The following is a 22,768-nucleotide window of genomic DNA, read 5'->3' as shown; positions in this document are numbered from 1 at the left end:
AAAGCCTGCCATAGTCCTTAGAATGGAATCACAACTTTCAAAGATTTCTCCACAATCACAAAATCCATGGGCTACTTTGGGGTTGTTCTGCACTCTTTTCCAATTAAAACAATAGTTGACACCATAATTAAAAGGCAACCTTATTTCCAATGCTTTTTGAAAGAACATCCCTCACCTTCAATCCCCCATTTCAGTCACAACCAAACACTTGCAAAATGTGTATTCAGGTTCTGCTGGCAGAGTGATAGTTTCTCCCTATGAAGCAGATCATTACCACACCTCTGCAACTGAAAAAAAGGAGAGGAAATACACTTGCTTTCATCTGAAATGAAACTGCTGTGCTCTCTTCATCCCATGGAGTCTGAGATGCAATGATAAATTTCAAGATTTCAGGTAATAGTAAGACAAACTCAGACATCTGGTAAAAAGAAAGTTTAGACAAAATAAATATCAAACAAAACTCTAGCCTAGTACAAAAGTTCTAGAATCCAAATGTTTTCTAAATCTAAGTAATTGTAACTAAGCCTATGTAAGTGCCTTATCACATCAGCTCGCAAAGAGACAATGCCCGTGGAAGGTCATGTCCAGATCCAAATTCTTCAACTAAACCTCCTTAATTATCTCCCTTATTTTCATTTAGAAGTACCCTTAATATAGAGGAAACAATGTAATAAGGGATGAAAGTCTTCCACAATTGGGCTAAATTATCTGCTTACAGATAACAGCTGAATCGTTTAAGACTATTCTTCTTACTGAGAGCTATGGGAAGAAATTGAGTTAATTTATCATTACACTGCTGGGCTACATGAAGTGAAAGATAATGGCCTATAAACTGATACATAGCTATTTCACTGAAATAGCTGAGGGACTGCTTTTTGCTCCTGATGCAAACACATGGCAAAGAAGTGAAATTTCATTGACAGGCTTCTCTCTTTTCTTTCTGGATCCATTTCCCCCCTCTTCCAAAAGAGGAAACTGTCATGCTTAGTAGTAAAGAAAAAAGTGGGAAAAGGAGATTTTGTGCAATCTGTAACTTTTATTATGCTTCCATCCTTCTCAGAGGTGCCCAAGAATCCCCAATATTGAGTAACTTTAATTTAAACTCTGAAATTTAAAGTTTAATTTCAGTAACAGAAAGAGGAGAAAGACATTTGTTTCAACTAGCTTGCTGTGTTGGAACTCGTAGCAAAAGAATACTTCTCTTTGTAGCAAAGAAAATGAGAGAATAATAACCAAGAGACTTCCAGTATGTGATATGGAACATCCAAAATTGAACATGAAGGGTGAGTGATTATTTCAGGATTAATAATGCATCCCCTCTTAAAAGAAAGAGAAAGTAGGAAAGCAAAAAGCATAGTTCACAAACTGAGTCCAAATATGGCAGGTGACAGAAAGCAGCGACCTCAGATGACTGTTCTAGGACCATATCCCAAAACCCAACACAATTAGCACTAATTGATCAGCAGTCTCAGCAGAAATGCCAAGAATTGAGCAAGCATTGAAAACCAAAGTCTCCACCTCTCCCCAGAAAGGATGCTTTCTCCAGGTCAGAAATTTGGAACACCAGTGCAGAAAACCCAGCACTTTTCCTATTAGCACAACACTGTGCCCATAAATACAGGGCTCATCAGCAACTGAGGAGCATCTACAGATTCACAGAATCATTAACATAGGAAAAAACCTCTAAGATCTTCAATTCCAATCATTCACCCAGCACTGCCAAGTCCAGCACTAAACCATGCCCTACACAACCAATCTACACATTTTTTTCAACACTTCCAGGAACTCTAATTCCACCACTTTTCCAGGCAGCTTGTTCCAATGCCTGACAACCCTTTCAGTAAAGAATTTTTTCCTAATATCCAATCTAAACCTCCCCTAGTACAACTTGAGTTGAGCAGCATTTCAATTTGTTACTTCACTTGCAGCACCTACCATGTTTACCATATACCATAAACCATCAGTAAATATAATTACGACTATGAAGAATTTCTTTCTGTAGCACAACACAGGATTTCAAGTATCAAAAAACACTCCTGACATCTTATACCCACATTCAATTATGCAACTATGCAAGGCTGAGCAAGTTACTTTTGCTTTGTAGTAAAATCCTTTGCACCAAAGCATATCAAGAGTGGCCACAGCATGAAAATATCACAGGGCAGCCAGAACACAACACAAGTCTGCAAGCAGTGGACATGAAATAGAAAACTCTCAGGGCAACTTTGGAACATCTCTCTTACAGTTTGTCCTGATTAAAAACAGAGGGGAAGGGAAAAAGGAGGACAGAACTGTTCCAGAGTTCCTGATGACTAACAGTGACAGGACATATTCAAACAGCATTATTTTCCCAGCTACCTAGTGAGTGCAGGATTTTTTAAAAATAAGCTCAAATGATCTGTCTGAAGAAGACAAGAAAAAACTGCCAGTTCTCTAGACACAAGCTGGTGAAGCACTATGCTGTTCTAGCCAACTACTGTTTCATGACTTCATGAATTTGGGCAGGGTAATTAAGCTCTAAGGGAAAGAAGGGGGAAAAATTGCTTCCTGAAAAATGGCAGCAATCAAAAAGCACTGTGGCAAAACACTGTGGCAAGAGGCTCTCATATCAAATATTGATCCAGCTCCCGTGAACATGTGAAGTTCATGGAAGTCAAGTTTCCCATTAATGCTACATTCATGCTTTAATAGAACTACCTCATATTTTAGATTCATTTTTGCTGCAAGAGCAAAATAGTTTCAGCTTAAAAATCAAACTTGCCTTTAAATAAATGTAAGAGGATTCTAAAAACATGTCCTGAAGTATTTCTCTCATCTCCTCTCTCCTTTCCTCCTTTCCACATTACTACTGAACTGCTATTTAAAAAAAAAAAAAAAACAGCTATATCCTAGAATCTATCTTAACTTCTGTAAGCTGCATTTTGCTTGCAAATAGGAATGACTTATGCAGCACTTAAGAATACTGAAATTCTGAAGCTTTTTGTCCTCTCCCATTTTGTTTTTCCTTTTTCTTTCACCTTAAAGAAACAATTCTATTTCTAGAGAAGCCGCCTGATACATAGAGGCCTAGAGACCACATGGATTTACAATAATATACCCATTTAGTATACAGTTTTATTTGGCACTGATCCTAATTAGACAAATGGCAAAACAAAGTGGTCACATTTAGATCAGCCCCATCACTCAAGATGTGCAAAACCTGTCTGTCTTCTGCTTTAGTTCTGAAAACATTATCTGAAAATGCAAAAGTGGGGGGCAGATTAGATGACAAAGTTTTGTGCTATGTTAAAATGCCTTCTACTCCTAGGCACGTAATTCAGATATGCACCAAATGCCTGACTGTACTGCATTACCACCATTGAGATTAGACTAGAGCTAAGGGGTTTGCAAATGAATACATGCTGTGGCTGTACAGCACACTCATAGCAGGCCCAGATTTAGATCAAAATTCAGCAGAGTAGTAAGAATTTTTCACATGGGGTAAAACTGTGAAACTCCTTTTCATAGGAAGTGAGCAACCCACGGCTGAAAACTGCTGCACTATCATTTTGACTATTTTAGTCTTCACTTATAAGCTAAGAGGGCACTAGCACAGAGAGTCATAGAAAATCACAAGTTGGAAGACCTCTGGAGGTCAAACCTCCTGCCAATTCCAGGAACCAATTTCAAAGCTGGGTCTGCTGCTAAGGTCCTTATCCACTACAACTGTTACTGCCAGAGATGGAAATATAACAGCCTCTTTCCTTGGGCAACCCACTCCAGTGCTCAGGTACACCTCCTGTGCAGAACTGTTGCCCTTACAACCAACTCCCTTGCTGCAGCTTATTCCCACTGCCTCTTTTCCTTCCACAGGGCCCCTCCAAGAAGAGCCTGGCTCCATCTTTTATAGTGACAACTCACCAGGTATGCAGTGACAGCAGATGGGAATCCCTGGAGCCTGCTCTCCAAATTAAGTGAAGTCAGCTCCCCTGCTGCTCTACTCCTACATCATGTAGGAGCAATGCACCTCCAAGCACTGCACTCTCCCCAGTCTCTCACTGTTTGTCAAACCGGGCGCCTGAAACCAACTGTGGTATTCCAGACATGACCTCACGAGTGTTAAATAGAAAAACATAAACACTTCATCCTCTCTGACTACGCTCCTTCTCACACTTGTACCAATGCATTGGATTACTCCTTCAGGTGCGAGAATTGGCATTGGGTTTTTGTGGGGCTTTTTTTAAAAATTCATGGGGTTCCTGTCAGTCCATCCCTCCCATTTGGGGCCCCAAGGAATGGGAACAGAACTGTTTTACACAGTCTAGTATCATTTACAAACCTGCTGAGAGTGCACTCCATCCCACTCTGGATTCATAACAATGCTAAACAGTATCAGTCTCTGTTCCATCCTTCGAGGAACATAAATGGTCCAGACAATTGTCTTCCCACCTTTTGGCTCATCTATCTTTTCCACGTATCCCTGATTTGGCTGTGACAGACCACATCCAAAGTCTTTCTAAAACCATGATCAGGGAACAGTACTGCTTTGCCTTGATCCAGAGACACAGCAACAACTTTCTCACAGAAAGCAAACAGCTTGGGCACCCTTCTCAAAATCCATGATGGCTCTTCACAATTGCCATCTTGTCTTTTATGCTTGTGGGCCCTATTACAGTGTTTTCTTTAAGGACTGAGGACACAGGAGTCCTTGGGGAAAGACACTTAGCAAGCTCCTAAATCTCACTATCAAAAGGTCTTCCCAGTAACTTTACCTACAAGCTTCTCTTTGAAATTCTGCTCATTCTTTTACACTCCAATGACAACCAGAATCCACACCTGTCTTCATGAATCAACTTACACTATCGTAGGAAGACCACAGGAATTCTCAGGATCTCATATCTCTCTGACCTATCAAAACATAAAAATATCCCTCCAATATCCCACTGATATTTTTTATTAGATCCCTCCAAAAGACCAAAGGAAATCAATCAGTAAATAACATGTTAACAGTTAACAACACCTTGCCTACACCCCAAAGCCCCTAATGGTGGTTGTCCATCACTGATAGAGTGTATATAAAGGTGCAATTTGATACCAATGGAGAACTGAATTCCATTAGTTATTACATTTCCAAATGGAATTTAATTTCTTGTCCATATTTCTAGTTTTCATATCTTTTGACTCACTGGATAGTAATTTCCAGCCTTCACCTACCTCATTTTTTTAAAGCTATTAAAATTTTTCTCCCTTCAGCCTCCCATTGCTTCTCTAGCTGCTGTGATCATTCTATAACAAAGGCCAGAAGCAAATCAACTGTCACCTCCCAAGACTACCAGATGCCTATCATTTTAAGTATTCTCCACAAGTTTTCAGCTTTACAATTTTTAATCCAAACCCACAAAGAAATTATGCCCATCTCTCTCATTTTAAATGACCATTGACTGACATGCACTCCCAGCCTATTCATGCTCCTTCAAATAAGGCTTATCTTCTCTGTCACTAAACACCATCAAGGTACCACATTGCCCTTGATTAGCTGTGCGTTAGCCCTGTTCTGTTTACAAAACACCCAAGTCACATTTCATCTGAGCCCTGTGCATACACTCTTCAAGAAATCACACCAAAAATCACTTATTCTACAATCATTCCCAACACAGCCAAGCTGTGGGGTATTTGGAGGTGGGGTGGTTACCAGTCAAGTTGTTTTCTAAAATGGTAAATCCTAAACTCCTGAGAGGCTGATCACCAGATATTATTTACTAAATCTCCTTTTTCAAAATAGTGATTTTGTTTTCACCAGTTCACTTCTAGCCTCATTGTACTTTAGTAGATAATAGTCATCATTATCCAAGTCTCCCTTAATTCTGGCCTCCTCCCTTCTATAAGGCTTTTTTGTAAAACTAAATCTAATTAGAATGTCCTTTATACAACTAGAACCGTATCAAGCAGTCTGGACGTAACTTTCTCATCTAAAAAAAGAAACTGTCTGCATAATTTAGCAATGCTTTTGACGACACTGCTTCATTTTTCAGTCAACAACCTTCTTAATACAATATCCTACTTCAGAACGTGTTTCCAAAATTAACTTTTGTTCTCACTTCTGCTGTCCAATGAATGTACTACATTGCTGCTCCTTCTCATCCACACTTGGTTATCTGCATTATATACCTGACTATGTCAAGTGCCAATGATTTATTTTCTAAATCAATTCAAAGTCATGTAAGCATTAAAAAACTTATCTTTGTTGAATTCATTTGAACCAGGATTAACCTACACATTTCTCAACACAGCCTTCCAGGCTTGTTTTTGCCCTGTCCCCATGACCTTCACATTTTTTTCAAAATTTCACAGGAACAGAGCCTTTGCTGCTACTCTCAAAATTCAACAGAATGTAAATGTCTTTTGGAATGCATCACCAGTATCACAGCAAAAAAAGGATTTTGGCTGACCGTAGCATTCGCTGTGCTTTTAAATTCCTGCAGTTTTATAAATTTAACACTAGCTATTAAAAAAACCAGCATAAAATGAGAGGATTACATTTTAAGTTATGTATTCTTAAGAAAAAAAAGAACCACGCAATGTGTTTCTGATGTTGCATAGGTGAGGAAGTCAGGAGCTCACCTAAGTTACCACACAAAGACTCATGTTGGATCAGGTTTGAGACTTGAGTATTTTATATGAAGAGTTGAGTATTTCTTTATTTTTAAATCAGGTTCTTCTCAAGAATTTCTCAAAAAAGTGAGAGGCAAAAATGAGGAAATACCCTCTCAGCAACTAGGTATGTTTCTCAGCCTGTTTTCCAGTGGATGAATTCTCCAGTCTCTGAACTAGCAATGTGAACTAGCTAGCAATGTGTTTCAAAAATACCACAGTCAAATTCCATATGCAGGATACATATTTCAAGGTAATCATTTATCTGTCTGCCAGAGATGCACTATTCTTTACCTTCTGTTAGGGAACTTAAAGAAAGTTTCACAATTTTGTAGTTTATTTTTGTAAGTAATGTTGTAGCTCTGGTCTCTCAGAAAAGATCAATCAATTTGTACCTTAAAATTATTTTTTCTGTTATAAATTCATTCTAGTCTGAGCTAGTTGAATATAACTAATAAAAGTCTTTCTTTAAGGATCATATTAGCAAGAACACAGCAGATGACAGCCCCTACAACAGTTTTCTGATTGTTCATTATCAGCATCAAAGTCTTACACAAGAGTTTTGAAACAAAGCTGCTAAGAACAATAAAGCAAAACGTCTTACATACTGACAACACAATGCCAAGTGCAGACATTTTGCCCTGGTATGCCACTAATTTCAGGATAAAAATCAAACAGCAACAAGTGGAAAGGTCTATCTGGCAAAACTCACCTTGGTATGAAGGAATTAGTGAAAGAAAAAACAGCAACAGAAGAAATATCCTAAACTTTGGATTTCATGTTTTTTCAGCCGCACTGCAGTATGTCAGCAAAGTGTTTATTTTTCTTTCTTCTTTAAAGAAATTGGCAAAATGTGGACTATTAATTCTGAGTGCTACTATTATATGAGGCTGTTAGAAGGAACAATTATGCATTTCCCCAGTACTGTTCAATAATAAAGCCTTACTTCTTTCATAAACAGTGCAGTTTAAAACAAACACTAAACTTCAAGAATTTATCTTACATATTTCATTGGCCCTCTGTTACACTTCAGAGGACACTTCACATGAAACATTTAGATCTAGTTCATGAAGTATGTACCCTGGATACAATGCAATAATTCATACACTTCATAGTAAACAGCTTCTCTTCTGCAGATCTGAACTATATCAGTGTATCCACAGAGTGCACAAGACATACAAACATCTGACATTCCAAAGACAGGAGTATACAGGGCACTACAAGAAATCTTTCCTGACATGCTGTCATGGTTGCTTTTAGTAATTTCCATACATTTTCTCATCTAAGCATTAACATTTCCATCACCAGACTTCCATCTATCATTGCCTTACATTGACACCTGCTGGAAGTGACTGGAATCGTAAACCATTTCGTTTTTTCCCCCCTCAATTAGTGTCTGATTTAACTGTACCAGAAGACCAACAATCCTACTTTCAGTAAACTAAGCACAGACATCTGAAAAAATAAGCCACATGACTTTTTAACAAGCAAAAATCATACAATGTGTAATTTTAAGCAATGTGTAATTCCCAAGGCTATCAGTGCATGGGTTCTCAATCAGAAAATGTATTTTAAGAACGGCTTTTTAGAAGATTTTTTCACTACCCCTTGGGTAGATTTAAACTCAGCAAATTAAGTACACAACCATTTACTGGGCTCTCAGGCTAATTAGTAAATAATTATTACTGTAAGAGTCACTAAATAGCAGCTTGACAAACATTTTACAAACAAGTTTATTCAAAAAAAGTGACTAAACAAGGCAATTATAGCCCATGTCTTTAGATTAATGAAAAAAAAAATCTGCTTTATTCACAAAAGCAAACAGACTTTTTAATGACAACTGATAGACAAGAACAACTGAGGAATGTTTGTTAAAATAGCTAGTATGTACACAAACTACTGTCTCTCATTCTTCATAATGAAGATGCATGTATTAGTACAGCTTGGTAAACTGAAGCACGCTGAACAGCCATTTGACGGCAATGCTTTTCCCCATGTGCCAGAACTTCATCTACAAGCTTCACATCCTGAATGATACTTTTCCCTTACTTTCAAACCCTATTCTAAGGATGGGATCTCTCTCACTTGATGTGACTTTTTATATTCCTCATAACAGAAAGCACATTTCAGATTGAAACAAGTAGGACAAGTTAAGGTGGCTTTGCTTTATCATCAGAACAAGACTTTGGTTCTCACACACCTTGTATGAAAAACACAGACATATTTTCATCAAAAAGCAGACAGTTTTAAAGTATCATAAGCAGCAAGAAGAGAAAAACAATTTCAAAGGCAGCCAAATAGAATTTATGTAAGGTTATGTCAGTATATATACAGCTGAAGACCTACACAAGGTCTTCTTTTTATAATTTTATAATTTTGCAACATTTCAAGACAGAATCATTGTATTAAAAGTTTAGTAATACCTCACCACCTCACCAGGGCATCACACTGCAGCAGTATTAACTCACGGACTTTACAAATCAGTTTTAAATTTATTAATTTTATTCACTTATTTTAATCTGGTGAGTGATCAAACTACTTTTAAAAGTGAATTTTACTAGGTATCCTAGACTATCACCATAGTCTTAAGGTTCAGAACTACAGAGCCTATGAAAAAAACAAAAGGTAAACACTGTCTTTGGGAGTAGAAACAATCAGCCACCAAAATAGGTACCATCAAAAATACCAGTAAGTGGTAGCCTATGTCAGCATGCTTTTCCTCCAACTTTCCTGATTTTTTAACCATGAAAGAACTCAATCAGTGAAGTCAGAATTTAATGGCTGCGTATTAGTGTGCTGAACTCATTGCTAATTAAAAGTTTCTCAAAAGAAAAATAACACTGGGCATGGAAAAATGCAGTTCTTCTACATAATGGGTACACAGGAGTTAAAGAATCACATTTACCAAGAGCTAATTAATTCCCATGGAAAAGAAGTGGTACTATTTTATAAAAAACAAATGAAATCACTGAACATAACAGTTTTCTTCCAGAGACTTGAATGGTGGGCAAGAGAGCACTTTTCTAAAAAAAATGTATCAGTCAGACAAGCATAGGGTTGTTCTGTTTTGGTTTTTTTTGTATTGCATTCTTCAACAAAACACACATGGACAGCATTACAGCTTTAAAAACACTAGACAGCCTAGATGATTTTGACACTCACCCCATGCTCACTATCTTTTCTTTTTATCTCAGAAAGACAACAGAGTTAGCAAAACACACACGACATTTAAGGCTTACGTTTCTTACCTTACAAAGCTTCTGGTAACGGGGAGAAGAAACTGCCATCCTCTGTAAACGATGCAACAACACCACAACTTTCTGAAGAGAGGATCTCACCACAGCCATCATTTTAAGTTTGCCACACTTCTGAAGATACCTCAGAATTTGCATTATAAATGAAGAGCAACTATCATTTCCTCCCGGTCACTGGACAATGATTTGCCAGCTTTCTGAGCATGCTCTCTTCCAGGACTGCTTTTGCAAGCTACAGGCTTTATACGTTTCAAAGGCAAAGAAGATTGATATAGCATAAGTTTTTCTCCTAAAATAACCCCACAAAACAAATGCAAAAAAATAACAGCCTTCACAGATTCTTCTAATCGGTACTGCTCAGCTCTGTTTTTGCAGAGGGCAAATGAAGTTGAGCAGCCAGTCGTCTGCCACCGTTCAGGAGTGCACTAAATAGCCAGAAAAAGGTTATTAATTTAAGCCTGAAAGCTGCAGGAACAAAAAAAGAATTCCTTCAGGAAGACGGCTCCAGTGTATCACAACAGTTGCTCTTCCCTAGTAGCTGCTTTCTATCAGCAGACTGAGTGTTTGCTCCCTCACTCTGGGAAAGGATGCTCTCATTCTCAGACTGAACGCAGCTCTGGCAGAGCTGTAGAGTGAGTGAATAACAGATTGTGTTATAAATCTTGAGAGAGGAGCACAGGGATACCTGCCCTAATTATATCAGCCATACGTTAAAGGCTAATAAATCACAGGCGTTTCTCAAAACTAGATTACCCAACACAAAAGGGAAAACTGCAGGGGGTAAACCTCTTCCTATAAAAACTCTCTTAAAGCTAATTTAGTCAAAGGGATCTCAAAGGATTCTCACTTGCATCAGAAAGTAGGAATGTTTTTCACAAGTCACTTCCAATTACATATTTTCCAGAATGACTTTAGACAAGAAAAAATAGGGTTTTGATAAAGTAAAAGCATACAGTTGCATCATCAGCCCCTTCTCTAAGTCATCCTTGAATCCAAAGAGCTAACATAATTTTGATGTATTTCCCATGACAAAGCAGAATTATTTAAGCCAGCAAAGGATGACAGCAGGACATTCAAGAGCATGGAAGTGTTTTGCTACCAGCAAGGACTTCCAATGCAATACAGCCAACATACCCCTAGGTGTGGCAAAACTGCAGCATAACCAGAGCCAGCTACTTATTGCTTCCAAAGGCACTGTGATGAATCTACTTAAACCTGTTTCAGAGGGGCTGCTGTAGCAAAGGTTCAGGGAGACCTGAACACAGTAGGTGGAGCACACCACTACAAGTAATCATATGATTTAATGTGCATATTTCCACATGAAAAGGTACCTACACATTTCAAGCACATCAATCAACACAATATGCAGGCAACAGCTATCCTGACAAGTTCATATGATCCAGAATAATGCACAGCTTAGATGTCAGCACATTATACACTGCTTTGCCTCTTTTAAGGCACTTTCCTACCAAGGAGATGAATGCAAGGTTCAGGTTGTTCATACAGGACGTTTAAAATCTCTTCCCAACCAGTTATGTGAAGACAACCTTCTCACCTTTATTTTTAGGACTGAATCAATGTTTCTACCACTCCTTAGATAAACCCTGTTTACCTGTACTCTGGTTTCTTCTTGATCTGTCTGCAACACTAACAACATCATTTTGAGTAAACAGATATACACATTCTACTCTGTATATAGAAATCTTACCATCCATATTCACCTTGCCAGGCACATTGTCTTTTCTCATCTCCACCACTTATTTGAACTGTTCCTCTGGATGCCATTGCTCCTGGCTTACATCCATTCCCACCAGAAGTGTGCTTCTATAACCTTCTAGATTGAGCCTACCATTATTAGCTGACATGCTCTTACCAAATATCTTTTAAGAAAACCTATGATGCAGCACAACTCTGAAACCATGGAAGCATTCAGAAATGACTGTGCAAAAGCTGAAACCTCTTCTGTGTAAGACACAGCCCACAGTCCACACCTTCCTTCCTTCAGTTCTGCTTTTTATCTTCTCAGGTGTTTCAATCTACAAGTTTGAATCAAGCAGTGAGACAAACTGCCACTACTTATGCTGACTTTTTTTTTTTACAATACAAAAAATCTTTGAATTATTTTGAACGCCGTCATATCTGTAGGCACAGGACTTTACATATATTGCACTACTTCTTACTATTTCCTACCTTATTTTCTGCATCCCTGTTTTAAATTAGGTTTTAATCTCTTTCAGGTCACTGCTAAACATTTTCCAACACAGACTGTAGTGTTTTGGCACTAACCTGAAAGGAAAGACTTCTACAACATTTAGATACTGAGAGAATGAATTTAACTGACTGATGACACAAGCGTGGATTTTTCCTTTTCGAAAAGACATTGCTACCACACTCAAAGTCAGCATTATTTGCACAGTACTGTTGCTGGCCTCAGGTATCACAATGAAAGGCAAAACAAGGCTTCAAGTGCTCAGATCACTGATTCCACAGCAGAGTGACTTGAGCTGCAGCCAAAAAAGTTAGGCCCAAAATGTAATGGAGGATAGTCCTCCCAGATTACCAGATGCCAGTTTAACAGATGATCCTATTTTGAAAATGCATGACGTGTAACAATGGCAACAACAACAAATCCATCATGTTTTGTCTTGGTTCAGCTCATTTCATCTAGAATTTATCACGCCTTAAACTTATAGTAAAATTTTACTTAATGCACAGGCCTTGAGGAACAGAGACATCTTCATACAGAGCAGAGAAGGTTATAATCCCTGCATTCTTCTTAAAACCATTTAACCACTACCCTTAAAACCAATATTTCTTCATATATTCAACAAAGCACTAAGAGAACAACACTGTTATTTTACATCACATAACAGAGGAAGAACAGGAAATTATCTTTGTTTAATCAGATATTCGGCTTAAGAACTTGTGGTGATCTGTTTACCCATTGCTTTTCCTATCCCACATTGTTCCCCCCCCAGCCCCCTCCCGTTCCTTGCCCCTGGCCACTCCCTCAGGCTCTCGCTATTGGTTCCAGTACCCCAACTCCACCGACAAAACCCGCCTGCGCCCGGATCACGAGGTCTCTCTGCCTCTGGGGATCGCCGGGACAAGATGTAACTATTAAAAGATTCTCTTAATCCCTTATGGAGAGACCGTTCTCGCCTCCTTCACCATCTCTGGTTGTAACGGTGATAGCTGCTGGAGCAAAACTGCAGAGCAGTCCAAAACGGACTACGGGAGGGCGAAATGGTCACACTGCCCTAAGCAGCTCCCCTGAGCTCCCAGGGAAAGCTGCAGCTTGTTAAACTAAATCTAGCATTACAACAAGAACTTGCAAGGGAATGGGCTTGATATTTTGAGGTGCAGCAAGGTGTTAGCGCTTCATTTTGTTTTCAGAAGTTCAACAAATATTTGAAAACATAAACAGTGATTTGGGAGGGTTTGTCAGTGACGTTATATGAATGTCTTCGTTTACATTTAAAGTAAGACTGTATGGTGGTAGGAGACAAAGTTCATTCTGGAAGTCATTATGACAGTCTTTGACATGCTCTACTTCACTTCCTAGGGTACCCAGAAAAGGCTTACAATATTATATAAGGTCATGGGTGAGTTAAGTGATGATACTTCATGTGCACAGTGTGTAGAAGCAGTCTCAGAAAAAGATGGACTATATCCAGTTACAGGATGCTGAACCAGGGGAGGTCATGCCCCAGCACCTCCATCTGCCTTTTCAGTTGTTACAAGCCAGGACAATGTGCATGGTCATGAGTTGGTTATAGACCTTCTCCTCCACACAGCAGGCAGTCTTGCCCAACAGTTGTCCCCTCACAGAGCCCAACTCATGCAATTTTAATCAGATTGCAGCACAACAAAGAATGGCAAACAACCTTCCACACTCATGGTGCTTCACATGAGCCAACAAACAAATTGTGAAATAACAGTTGTATCTTGGTGTGATTGACTACATAGAGTGCAAGGTAATGCAGAAATAACTCTATTTACACACAGCACTGCCTTCTGTTGTTAGCTGCCTGTGCCCTGTTTTAGCTCTTCCACCTCCACTACATTACAGTAGTTGGGAGCGCTGCCAATAGAAAGCGTAATACTAAGTTCTAAGTGTCACCACTACAGACCAGTCTCAGCATATCACAAAAAGTCACATCTCTATAGATAAGTTACCTGACTGACTAGAATCATTTGAACATTGATGACATGTCATCTTCAACAGATACAAACTGCCACAAAATACTGTGCTCTTTATTACAATTAACGAGAATAGTTTGTTATCAGATACTTCTAACAGTCTTGTTTCATTTCAATTCAGCTTAGATATGTTCAGATTACTATTACATGCATTACTAAAAGCAACATCTTTTCATTATAAGCTGCTCAAACCCACTTAGATCACAGATGACATTAATCCAAACCCAAAGTGCAGGATTTAGTAAGTGGTGTCAATTAAATTCCTCAGTTGTTTCTCAGATTTCCAGTCTGTGGCCTGTACAAGAAAGGAAGGTCAGCTGGGGAGCTGCTGGGCAGTAGGAGAAGGAGAACAGGTAATCCAAGCACAACAACATCTTGGATTACTGGGAAAGCAGGAGGAAGGTGGCAAGCAGAAATAGGAGACAATGCAGCCCAGGAGGGCTTTACTTGGAGGGAAGTAGATTAAATTGTTCGGTTGGACAATCACACAACGTGACTTGGTTTAATCAAGCGTACACCTCCTGAATGTACCCTCCAAGGACATTTAAGAGCCCTCAGTGCCACGGACATACACAAAAGTATGTACTTCAAATTTTAGGAAGACAAATCTGCTTCCTTCATACACCTGACTCCTAAAACACTGTTTCAGGAAACACCTTTCAATAGGCTGCAGCTTTCCCCAAGCAAGTAGATAACTCTTCTTTCTAACATTTGCCATTGAAAGAAAGCCTGAATAACAGCAGTATTATTTAGTTTCTCACCTGCATTTGCTTTCTGAGTTCCCTTACGCAGACACTGTCCTGAGCAGTGTTCTCACGCTCGGATGCATCTGCCAAAACATTAACTGTTGTCTCTGCCTCTTGAAGCCACTTGAGGAAGCTCTCCAGATCCTTGTGTGAGGCCTGAACTGTCTTCATCTCTGTCTCCAAGAAATTCTGCCTATCGACAGCTCTGAAAACAAGACAAGTGTCAGAATATTCCCCCACAACATACAGCATTATATACATCATAATGAAACTACTAAAAGGAAATCTGAAAGGTATCTCTACTAAGAAACTACACATCTGTACAGCTTGTTTTATCACTATTTATATCACTGTTTCTCCGGTTAGTATATCTATAGCTACCCACAGATGTCCTGAACTGGTTATACATGTCATTGACCTTTTTAAAAAGGCATGCAGAAGAAACTAAGTTATTAATTAAAAACCTAGATTTTCCTTTTAGAGTATTACCATCATGAACTTATGCTAACTCAAATGGTAGAAATGGTATTTCCATGTGTGAAAAATGGGCTTTTCCCTATCAACAAAACCCACACAGAGTAGAAGCACTGAGTGCTTGGGCTATTTTTGGTTCCTCTTTTACAGTGAGCAGAAACACTGCCATAAATTCTTAAGAGTTAAAGTGCTAAGGGATGAAAAGTCAAATACCTGGTTCTTCTCTGCTAGAAGACAAGACTTTTAACACTATCACTCAAACAAACAGAATAATACACTGCCATCATAACAGTCAAGCCATGCTCAACAAACTTAAATCTAAAAAAAGACTGGCAGAATATAGTCCAAATTTTCAGTCATATAAAATATTTCTGACTGATAAAAATACTAAAATTTGTGTCCATAAGGGGATTTTTTCATGTAATAACAACATAATCCAAATATTTTAACTTATCAGCAACTTCAAACAATTTCCTAGGAAATAAATCACCTTACACTTTTGCGTAACAGTACTGTCTCCTTGTGATTGAAATGAAACCCAGATGAGAAACTATTATAGTCAGCAACTTTAAAAGCTCTGATTAGCAACATTAATAAAGCATCAAAAACTAAATTTCATCTATTTGAGGCTGTTATTATGCAGCATTCCTTCTCCCAAAATCAGGACAAAAGAAACAAGCTGTCCCACGCCAGCACACTGTAGAGAAACTTCTAGCAAAGCTAACAGCTAGAGTGCTGCTGGTGCGTAAGTAGAAAGTTCAATTTTATTTTCACATCAAGCACTAACTGTATAGTAAGATTTTAGGGGCAAAGGGATATTTAATTTCAAGACAGACAAGACCAAAACACTCAATATTTGGTATTTCCACATTTCTCCAGACAGGCCCAAACTTGTGTCTTCTGCATCCTCCCATCTACTTCAGCTTTCTTTCCTCCTCATGCTGTGGCAGAAGCACTGCTCAGCAGTATGAAGGAATTGCGAATTTCAATACTAGTTAAAATATTCCTTTTAGAAAAGAAGCAGTGGGTGTTCAGTACCATTCAGACTGACATTTCAAAGCAAGTAGCCTGGTTAACTAGCACATCAGATGAGGCAGATACAAGTAAAAGCTGTTTTCTTTCAAGGACTGTGAGGAAACCTCATGCAACCCCAATTCTGCCAGGCTCACATTCCTAAGTTTTAGCCTAACTAATTTTTAAGAGACAATTTGCACAAGGATTTGCAACCCCTACTTTAGGAGCTCAGGACGTATGTCACTTGTTATTAATTGCTTTATCCAAAATAAGAGTCTAAGAATCATTCCTGACTTTATGCTTGCCCAAGTTTTGGCTATTAGCAAATGACTAGAAGAGCAAGAAGCCTTCATTCTTGCTTCTCGCTTGCAGCTGGTATGCTTCACCCAGTCTTGAGAAAAAATAATAAGTAGCCATGCTAGGGATAACAAGTAGTTGGGTAGATATTGTCCAGAAAAGATAATAAGCACCAGCTAAAAAATTACAGCACACCAAGGAACTGTGAGAAAAACGTAAAGTAAAAGCAGTTATGAGCTCTAACTTCAAAACCCTCTCCCTCTGCAGGGATTTTCTTCCCTAGCAGGGGGTTAAGGCCAAAGGTGGAAGAACAGGAGTGACAACAGGAAGAACAGACTGGTAATAAAGGTGACCTTCAAAGAAAAAGAACAGCTCCAAAGGATGAAACACTAAGTGACCCAGATCTCTAAGTCTATGTACTGATGTACTAGATACAAATCGAGACAACCCAAACTTTGTAGTTAACAACCTTCACTGAAGAATATTGTGTTCATCCTAGTTTTAATTTCTCAAGCTTTCTGCTTGGTTGAACTTTAAGGAAAGAATTAAATCCTATTACCGTCCCACTGCTGCCATACATTTGAATTAAAGCTGAAAAACAATCCTTTCACTAAATACGTACAAATTTAGAACTAATATTCTAAGAGTGTTTTTAAAGAGGACATCCATAGCAGTAGCGAGCAACACTTCTACAGAGCAGATGGAAATACTTTCATCCCCTTCTAGTAAAGGCCTCAAACATAAAATAGAAAATGGAGAATTCTGTACTGCAGATTAACAACTAGCCCATGCTATAAAAATGTAACTCAGACTTTCAAATAATTCTGATACCATTAGAGCAGCCTCAACAGACATAGGATCTGTACATCTTCCAGGATGCAAGAACTAAATTTGAGGAGAAGCTAGAGAATTATTTTCAAATGCAGCTAACTTAATACAGTGAGAGTGGAGAAAGTCCATGCAGATTCTATTGGCAAAGACACACCCAAGGAAAAAAAAAGTTATTCTATTACTTAAGTTTTCATGGCTCTGTTTCAGGTTTCTGTTCTATACAATTATTTTTTCAGATTTAAACTAAAAATTTGCAATGCATGTGTGTGACCAAAAGAAATTCAGAAACTAACATCTGAGACAGTACAGAAAGCAACTATAATCCATTACCAAGGCAGCACAAACATTTAGAATGACTATAGTTTCACCCCAGAGTATAAAAATGGAACACAAATAGCCACTGGGCAAAGTATCTGATTTACACAATGTCAAGCTGGGGAGCTTCAATCTCTTAATGCCAACAGTTTTAAAATAAGCTCCTTGACTTTACATGCCATGGCTACAATCTTCCTGTTCTTGTGCTGTTCAGGACCACAATCCTTCCAGGTGATGTTACTGAGGACCCTTTCCACAACTTCCAAGTAGGAGAACAAACTGGTATTTTAAAGCATTATGCTATAAATACAGATTTGTCCTTACAAAAGCCATAGGGCTACATGTCCACTCTATGTACAAGCCCCGCATGTCCCAAGATCTGCCACAAAAAGTAAGCCTTGTCACTGCTATTTCTATTTCTTGCATTTAAAGCAAATAAAAACCTTCATCCTGTTGAAAAGGTGCTTTCTTTGCACATTCTCCCCTTTTAATTCTACCGTGTTGCTCAGATGGGGTTACACTGGCTACCAACTGGCTCTTAGAGTTGTCCTTTACATTCTGCCACTAGTTAATAAACAAAGCAGATATTCACCTTCCTTAGGCTGCAGACTTCAAAGAGTAGCCCCAGTGATAATTGAGGAGCTTCAGTTATACACAACAAAATGCAGTAGCTTATTATTTTAAACTTTAAGCAGATTCAAAAATAATTAGAGGCTTCCAGGCAGGAGCTCTTCCTTCTGGTCACCTTCTCTGAGTAGTGGGCAGTCTTATGCCAGTTCTAGCCATAAACACTGCAAAGTCTGAATGTGAATGAGACTATTACAGAGTTTTAGTCTACTGTCAGTGCTAATCCAACAAGGAGCTGTTTCCCTTCATCCTCTAATTAACTAGGAAACAAGCTGCCACATGCAAAGCACAAAATGACAGAAGAACCATTTTCCTCCAAGGAAGGATAAGATGATGTTCTACTCTGCTTCCTTCATTACCTGCTTACTGAGAATAGTCCTGCTGAGAAAGACTTGGGGGTGCTGGTGAGTGAGAGGCTGGACATCACCCAGTAATGTGTGCTTGCAGCCCAGAGAGCCAGTTGTGTCCTGGGCTGTCTCCAAAGCAGCATGGCCAGCAGGGTGAGGGAGGGGATTCTGCCCCTCTGCTCTGCTCTGGTGAGACCCCACCTCCAGTGCTGCAGCCAGCACTGAGGCCCCAACATAAGAAGGATGTGGACCTTTGAAGCGGGTCCAGAGGAGAACCACTAAGATATGCTGAGGACTGGAGCACCTCTCCTATCAGGAAAGGCTGAAAGGAGTTGTTCAGCCTGGAGAAACAAAGGCTCCCAGGGGACCTTAAGCAACCTTGCAGAGCCTGAAGGGGGCCTATGTGAAAGATGGAGAAGGACTTTTTGCAAGGGCATGTAAGGATAAGACAAGAGTAATGGCTCTAAACTGAAAGAGGGCATATTTCAATTAGATAACCAGGAAAAAATTCTTCACTCTGAGGGTGGTGAAGTACTGGAACAGGAGAAGCTGTGAATACCCCATCCCTGGAAGTGTCCAAGGTCAGACTGAATGGGGCTTTGAGCAGCCTGGTCTAGTGGACCATGGTCTGCTCATGACAGGGGGCTTAGAACTGGATGATCTTTAAGGCCCCTTCCAATTCAAACCATTCTATAATTCCACAGTTTCTATAATGTTCTCCTTCTCTCACTCTTCAAGAGAACATCAGCTCCATAAGCTTTACTAAATAGGCTTTTCATTCCTGTAACTGACATCCCATTCCAAAAGCAGCTGCTTCTTTCACAGGCACATATATACATATAGAATTTAGCTGTCATCTTCCCCACTCCCACATACAGAGGATCAATTTTGTCTTCTCTCCTTCTAACCACAATGCATATAGCGTTTTAGATTTCAGAGTCAGACACTATTCTAAATGTTAATTGTCTATCAATACCATATACTAAAAAACATTTCTGCAGAAATTAGATTACCCTAGAGGAAAAAAATTATGCATAGGAAAATACAATCCTTTTATTGTGACATATCTGCAGATACATCTTAAATAGAGGATGAATAGAAAGATGTTTCAATTAAGTCTCAGTTCCTACAGGTCAAGTATTTTCCAGGTGGGAGTACTAGAAGGATTGCACTTGAGAACCCAAAGCACAGCCCCATTCAGGGGAAGTTTCCATTAGATGGAAGGCCATAATGAATTAATACATGGAAAGATGAAGCTGAACACTTACAGCCTTATGAAAAGAAATGACAATAACAAGCTACAAATACATAAATCATACCAGCAATAAAGAACAAGAGAGGAACTTTCAAAGACACTTAAGAGAGTAATAGCCACAAGAAAACCTGAAACAAAACATGATGAGTCCCTTCTTTTTCTGCTTAAAAATATACCACATGAATGGGAAGTCATACAGAAGCTTTCCATTGTGAACTGTGGGAATTTCAATCACCAAAAGAGCTTGACTGCAATTAACTAATTATCCACAGCAGCCCTAAATGCTGCACTAAAGCACGCAGAGAAGAGACTACAATACACACATATACACAGAATGCAAGTTTAACACACCAGCTGCTACAGGTAGAGTGAAATCCTGTAATTACCTTTGGTTCAGATTAACCCAGCAAGTGTTCATTTGGTCAGTGGTTTCCTTCACCTTCCTTGAGTCATCATCACGATACTCTCGAAGTAGTTTATTAGAAAGATCATTGAATGCTGCTACTGTGATGTCACCTCTATGCAAATCCTGTACTAACAGCTAAAAGCAATTCCAAATGAGACAGATTAAAATCAGACTATTTCTCATATTATGCATTTTATCACATATTATAAACAACTCATTTTTTCCTCTTTTCTAAAAAGCAAAATGTGCATGTTTTTCAGCCAGAAGTAAAATCTTAAAGAGAAAATCTACAGATATTAAGTGTCCTGATAACAAACTAATCAAAACAGAAATAGGTGCAAAAAAGTTGTATTTGCCTGAACCACCAGAGGTTAGAGAAATCCTCTTTTATATTCTACTGGCAACAGAAATAAAAATACTTCTGTATTTTGAGTAGCATGAATAAGTTTGAATTATTAAAATAGCAATATAAGCGGCATCTAAAAGTAGCATAAATGAAATGAGCACTCTGAGAATTTGATTTCATTCTTTGGGGTTTTTTGGTTTGGGTTTTTTTGGGTTTTTTTGGTTTTTGTTTGTTTAAAATTAAGAAAATATATTAGAAGCGTTTGTTTATTGTAGGGTAATTGTAATGTACCTTGACTTTAGAGAATCTAAACTCAAGATTATTTCTAAATGAAAAATAATATTTCCATATATACATATGCAGTTGCATATTATGGCCTCTGTAGCTTTCTCTTTGGGCATGGGCCTGCTTTCACTTAAGAAAACAAAGTAGACCTAACAATCAGTTTCTATTTCCCTGCTCATGTAGAGAGAGACACAAGTCAGATAGTTGTGAAAAGCACACAACTTTACTGTGTACTTAAATAGCTATGGATTGGTAAGCAACTCTCACAGTCATACTCCCTGCCTCTTTCCACACCCAACTGTACCCCTACATTGCCCCTTCATGAATATATATGTGTGTAAACATATATGCACATACTTTTTAAAACTCTATGATATGCCTGTTCTAAATACTGCACTAATTAGAGCCTCTCCTCACTGCTTTGTGTCTTTAGTTCTCATACTGTGCCGCCTACAGCCTGCCCTTTTTCTGATAGCCACCAGGACAAAGAGCACCAGACTTACAGATTTATCGCAGCACGCTTGACATGATATAAAAAGCATCAAAGATTGCACGGAATCCAAAAAAAAAAAAAGAGCATTGGATATGCCTGGCTACCCATCAGAAGTGAAATTCAGGACAATTTTAAATACCTTAGCCCATTCCTAAGCTACTGTTAAATACTTCTATGAAGTCAATTCTGTGGCAGTAGCATTAAACTTTAACTGGTCTGGGGTTCAAGCTCTTTACATAATATCATTTCTTTGATGCTATATTATACTCATTTCAGGTAAGTTTTCAAAGACACACATGCACGCATGCCACCTGTTTACCTCCCAGAATGTGATTCTTGGGAAATCTGATATATTGAAAAATATAGACAACTAAGAACATCATGCCCAAAAAGAGACAGAAAATAGTACAACAACTAAATTGCATATTCACTCATCAATTGAATCCAATAGCATTACACAGGAATCAGGACTGAGGAATCTGGTATGGAAAAAAAATAGGCATAAGTGGCCTTACTTTGCTCTCTGCAATCTGTTTGGCAAGCATCTCTTTTGGGGCCTGCAGGAGCATTCGCAGACGGAGCTCGCACTGCTCCATGAGGTGCTCCATCTCCTGCCTCTGCTCATGCCACTGCAGGCTGTCTGTCAGCATGTACTTCAGCTGCTGCTGCCGCACCTCCACGCTGTGCTGGGTGTTGTCCCACTGGTTCTTCAGCTTCTCCACTGGGGAGGACAACACAAAACATGCAAAATATGAGGCAAATGAACAAGTAGCCATAACTACCTCTTAATTTTCAGGACAAAAGCCAATAATATAACTCATTCTCAAACACAATAGTCTCCATATTCAGTACTTCAGCTCCCCATGTAGTTGACACTCACGGAAGCAAATGAAAAATTCAGGTGTTTGGCTTCCTCTTGTTTAAGCAGGTCAGCATACAAGTAACAACTATTATTTCTAGAATATTTCAAAGGCATTATTTACTTTTTAAGTACGCACATGTGGGAAAATGCACTGCAGAGACACACAAGCAGCAGAGCTCCAAGGAGCACAATTTTAGGGTGATAGGACCAGCAAGTCATCTTTGTGCATTTGTAACTTAAACCAGTACAAATAAATAACAAATACTGTTTAGATAGCTTGTACAAAGCAAACTAAGCATTCCAGACCATCGTGTGTTAAAGAGTCTCATGGCACCTGTACTACAATTTTGGCCAAGGTAGAAACACTCCAGTAACAACCTACT

At 38.8% G+C, this 22,768-nt stretch overlaps 1 protein-coding gene across 6 annotated transcripts in view; it reads right to left on the bottom strand.

The window, feature by feature from the left end:
- UTRN (utrophin) overlaps positions 1-22,768 on the bottom strand; it is a 357,859-nt gene that overhangs the window by 182,755 nt on the left and 152,336 nt on the right. For 5 of the 6 annotated variants that reach the window (XM_042017303.1, XM_042017301.1, XM_042017304.1 and 2 more), the window contains 3 exons: positions 22,039-22,244; positions 20,380-20,534; positions 14,849-15,038 (listed from right to left, as the gene is read on the bottom strand). In XM_042017303.1, the coding sequence (XP_041873237.1) occupies positions 14,849-15,038; positions 20,380-20,534; positions 22,039-22,244 (551 nt within the window). Of the gene's footprint in view, positions 1-9,878; positions 10,464-14,848; positions 15,039-20,379; positions 20,535-22,038; positions 22,245-22,768 lie in introns of those variants that run through there. The other variant, XM_042017307.1, reaches the window with a different exon arrangement.

The sequence above is a fragment of the Corvus kubaryi genome, unplaced genomic scaffold, assembly GCF_017639235.1.
Source record: "Corvus kubaryi isolate FWS band 111438036 unplaced genomic scaffold, C.kubaryi_AGA036_p1.0 split3-73, whole genome shotgun sequence".
NCBI classification, from domain to species: Eukaryota; Metazoa; Chordata; class Aves; order Passeriformes; family Corvidae; genus Corvus; species Corvus kubaryi.
This window is presented reverse-complemented; position numbering and strand designations above follow the sequence as displayed.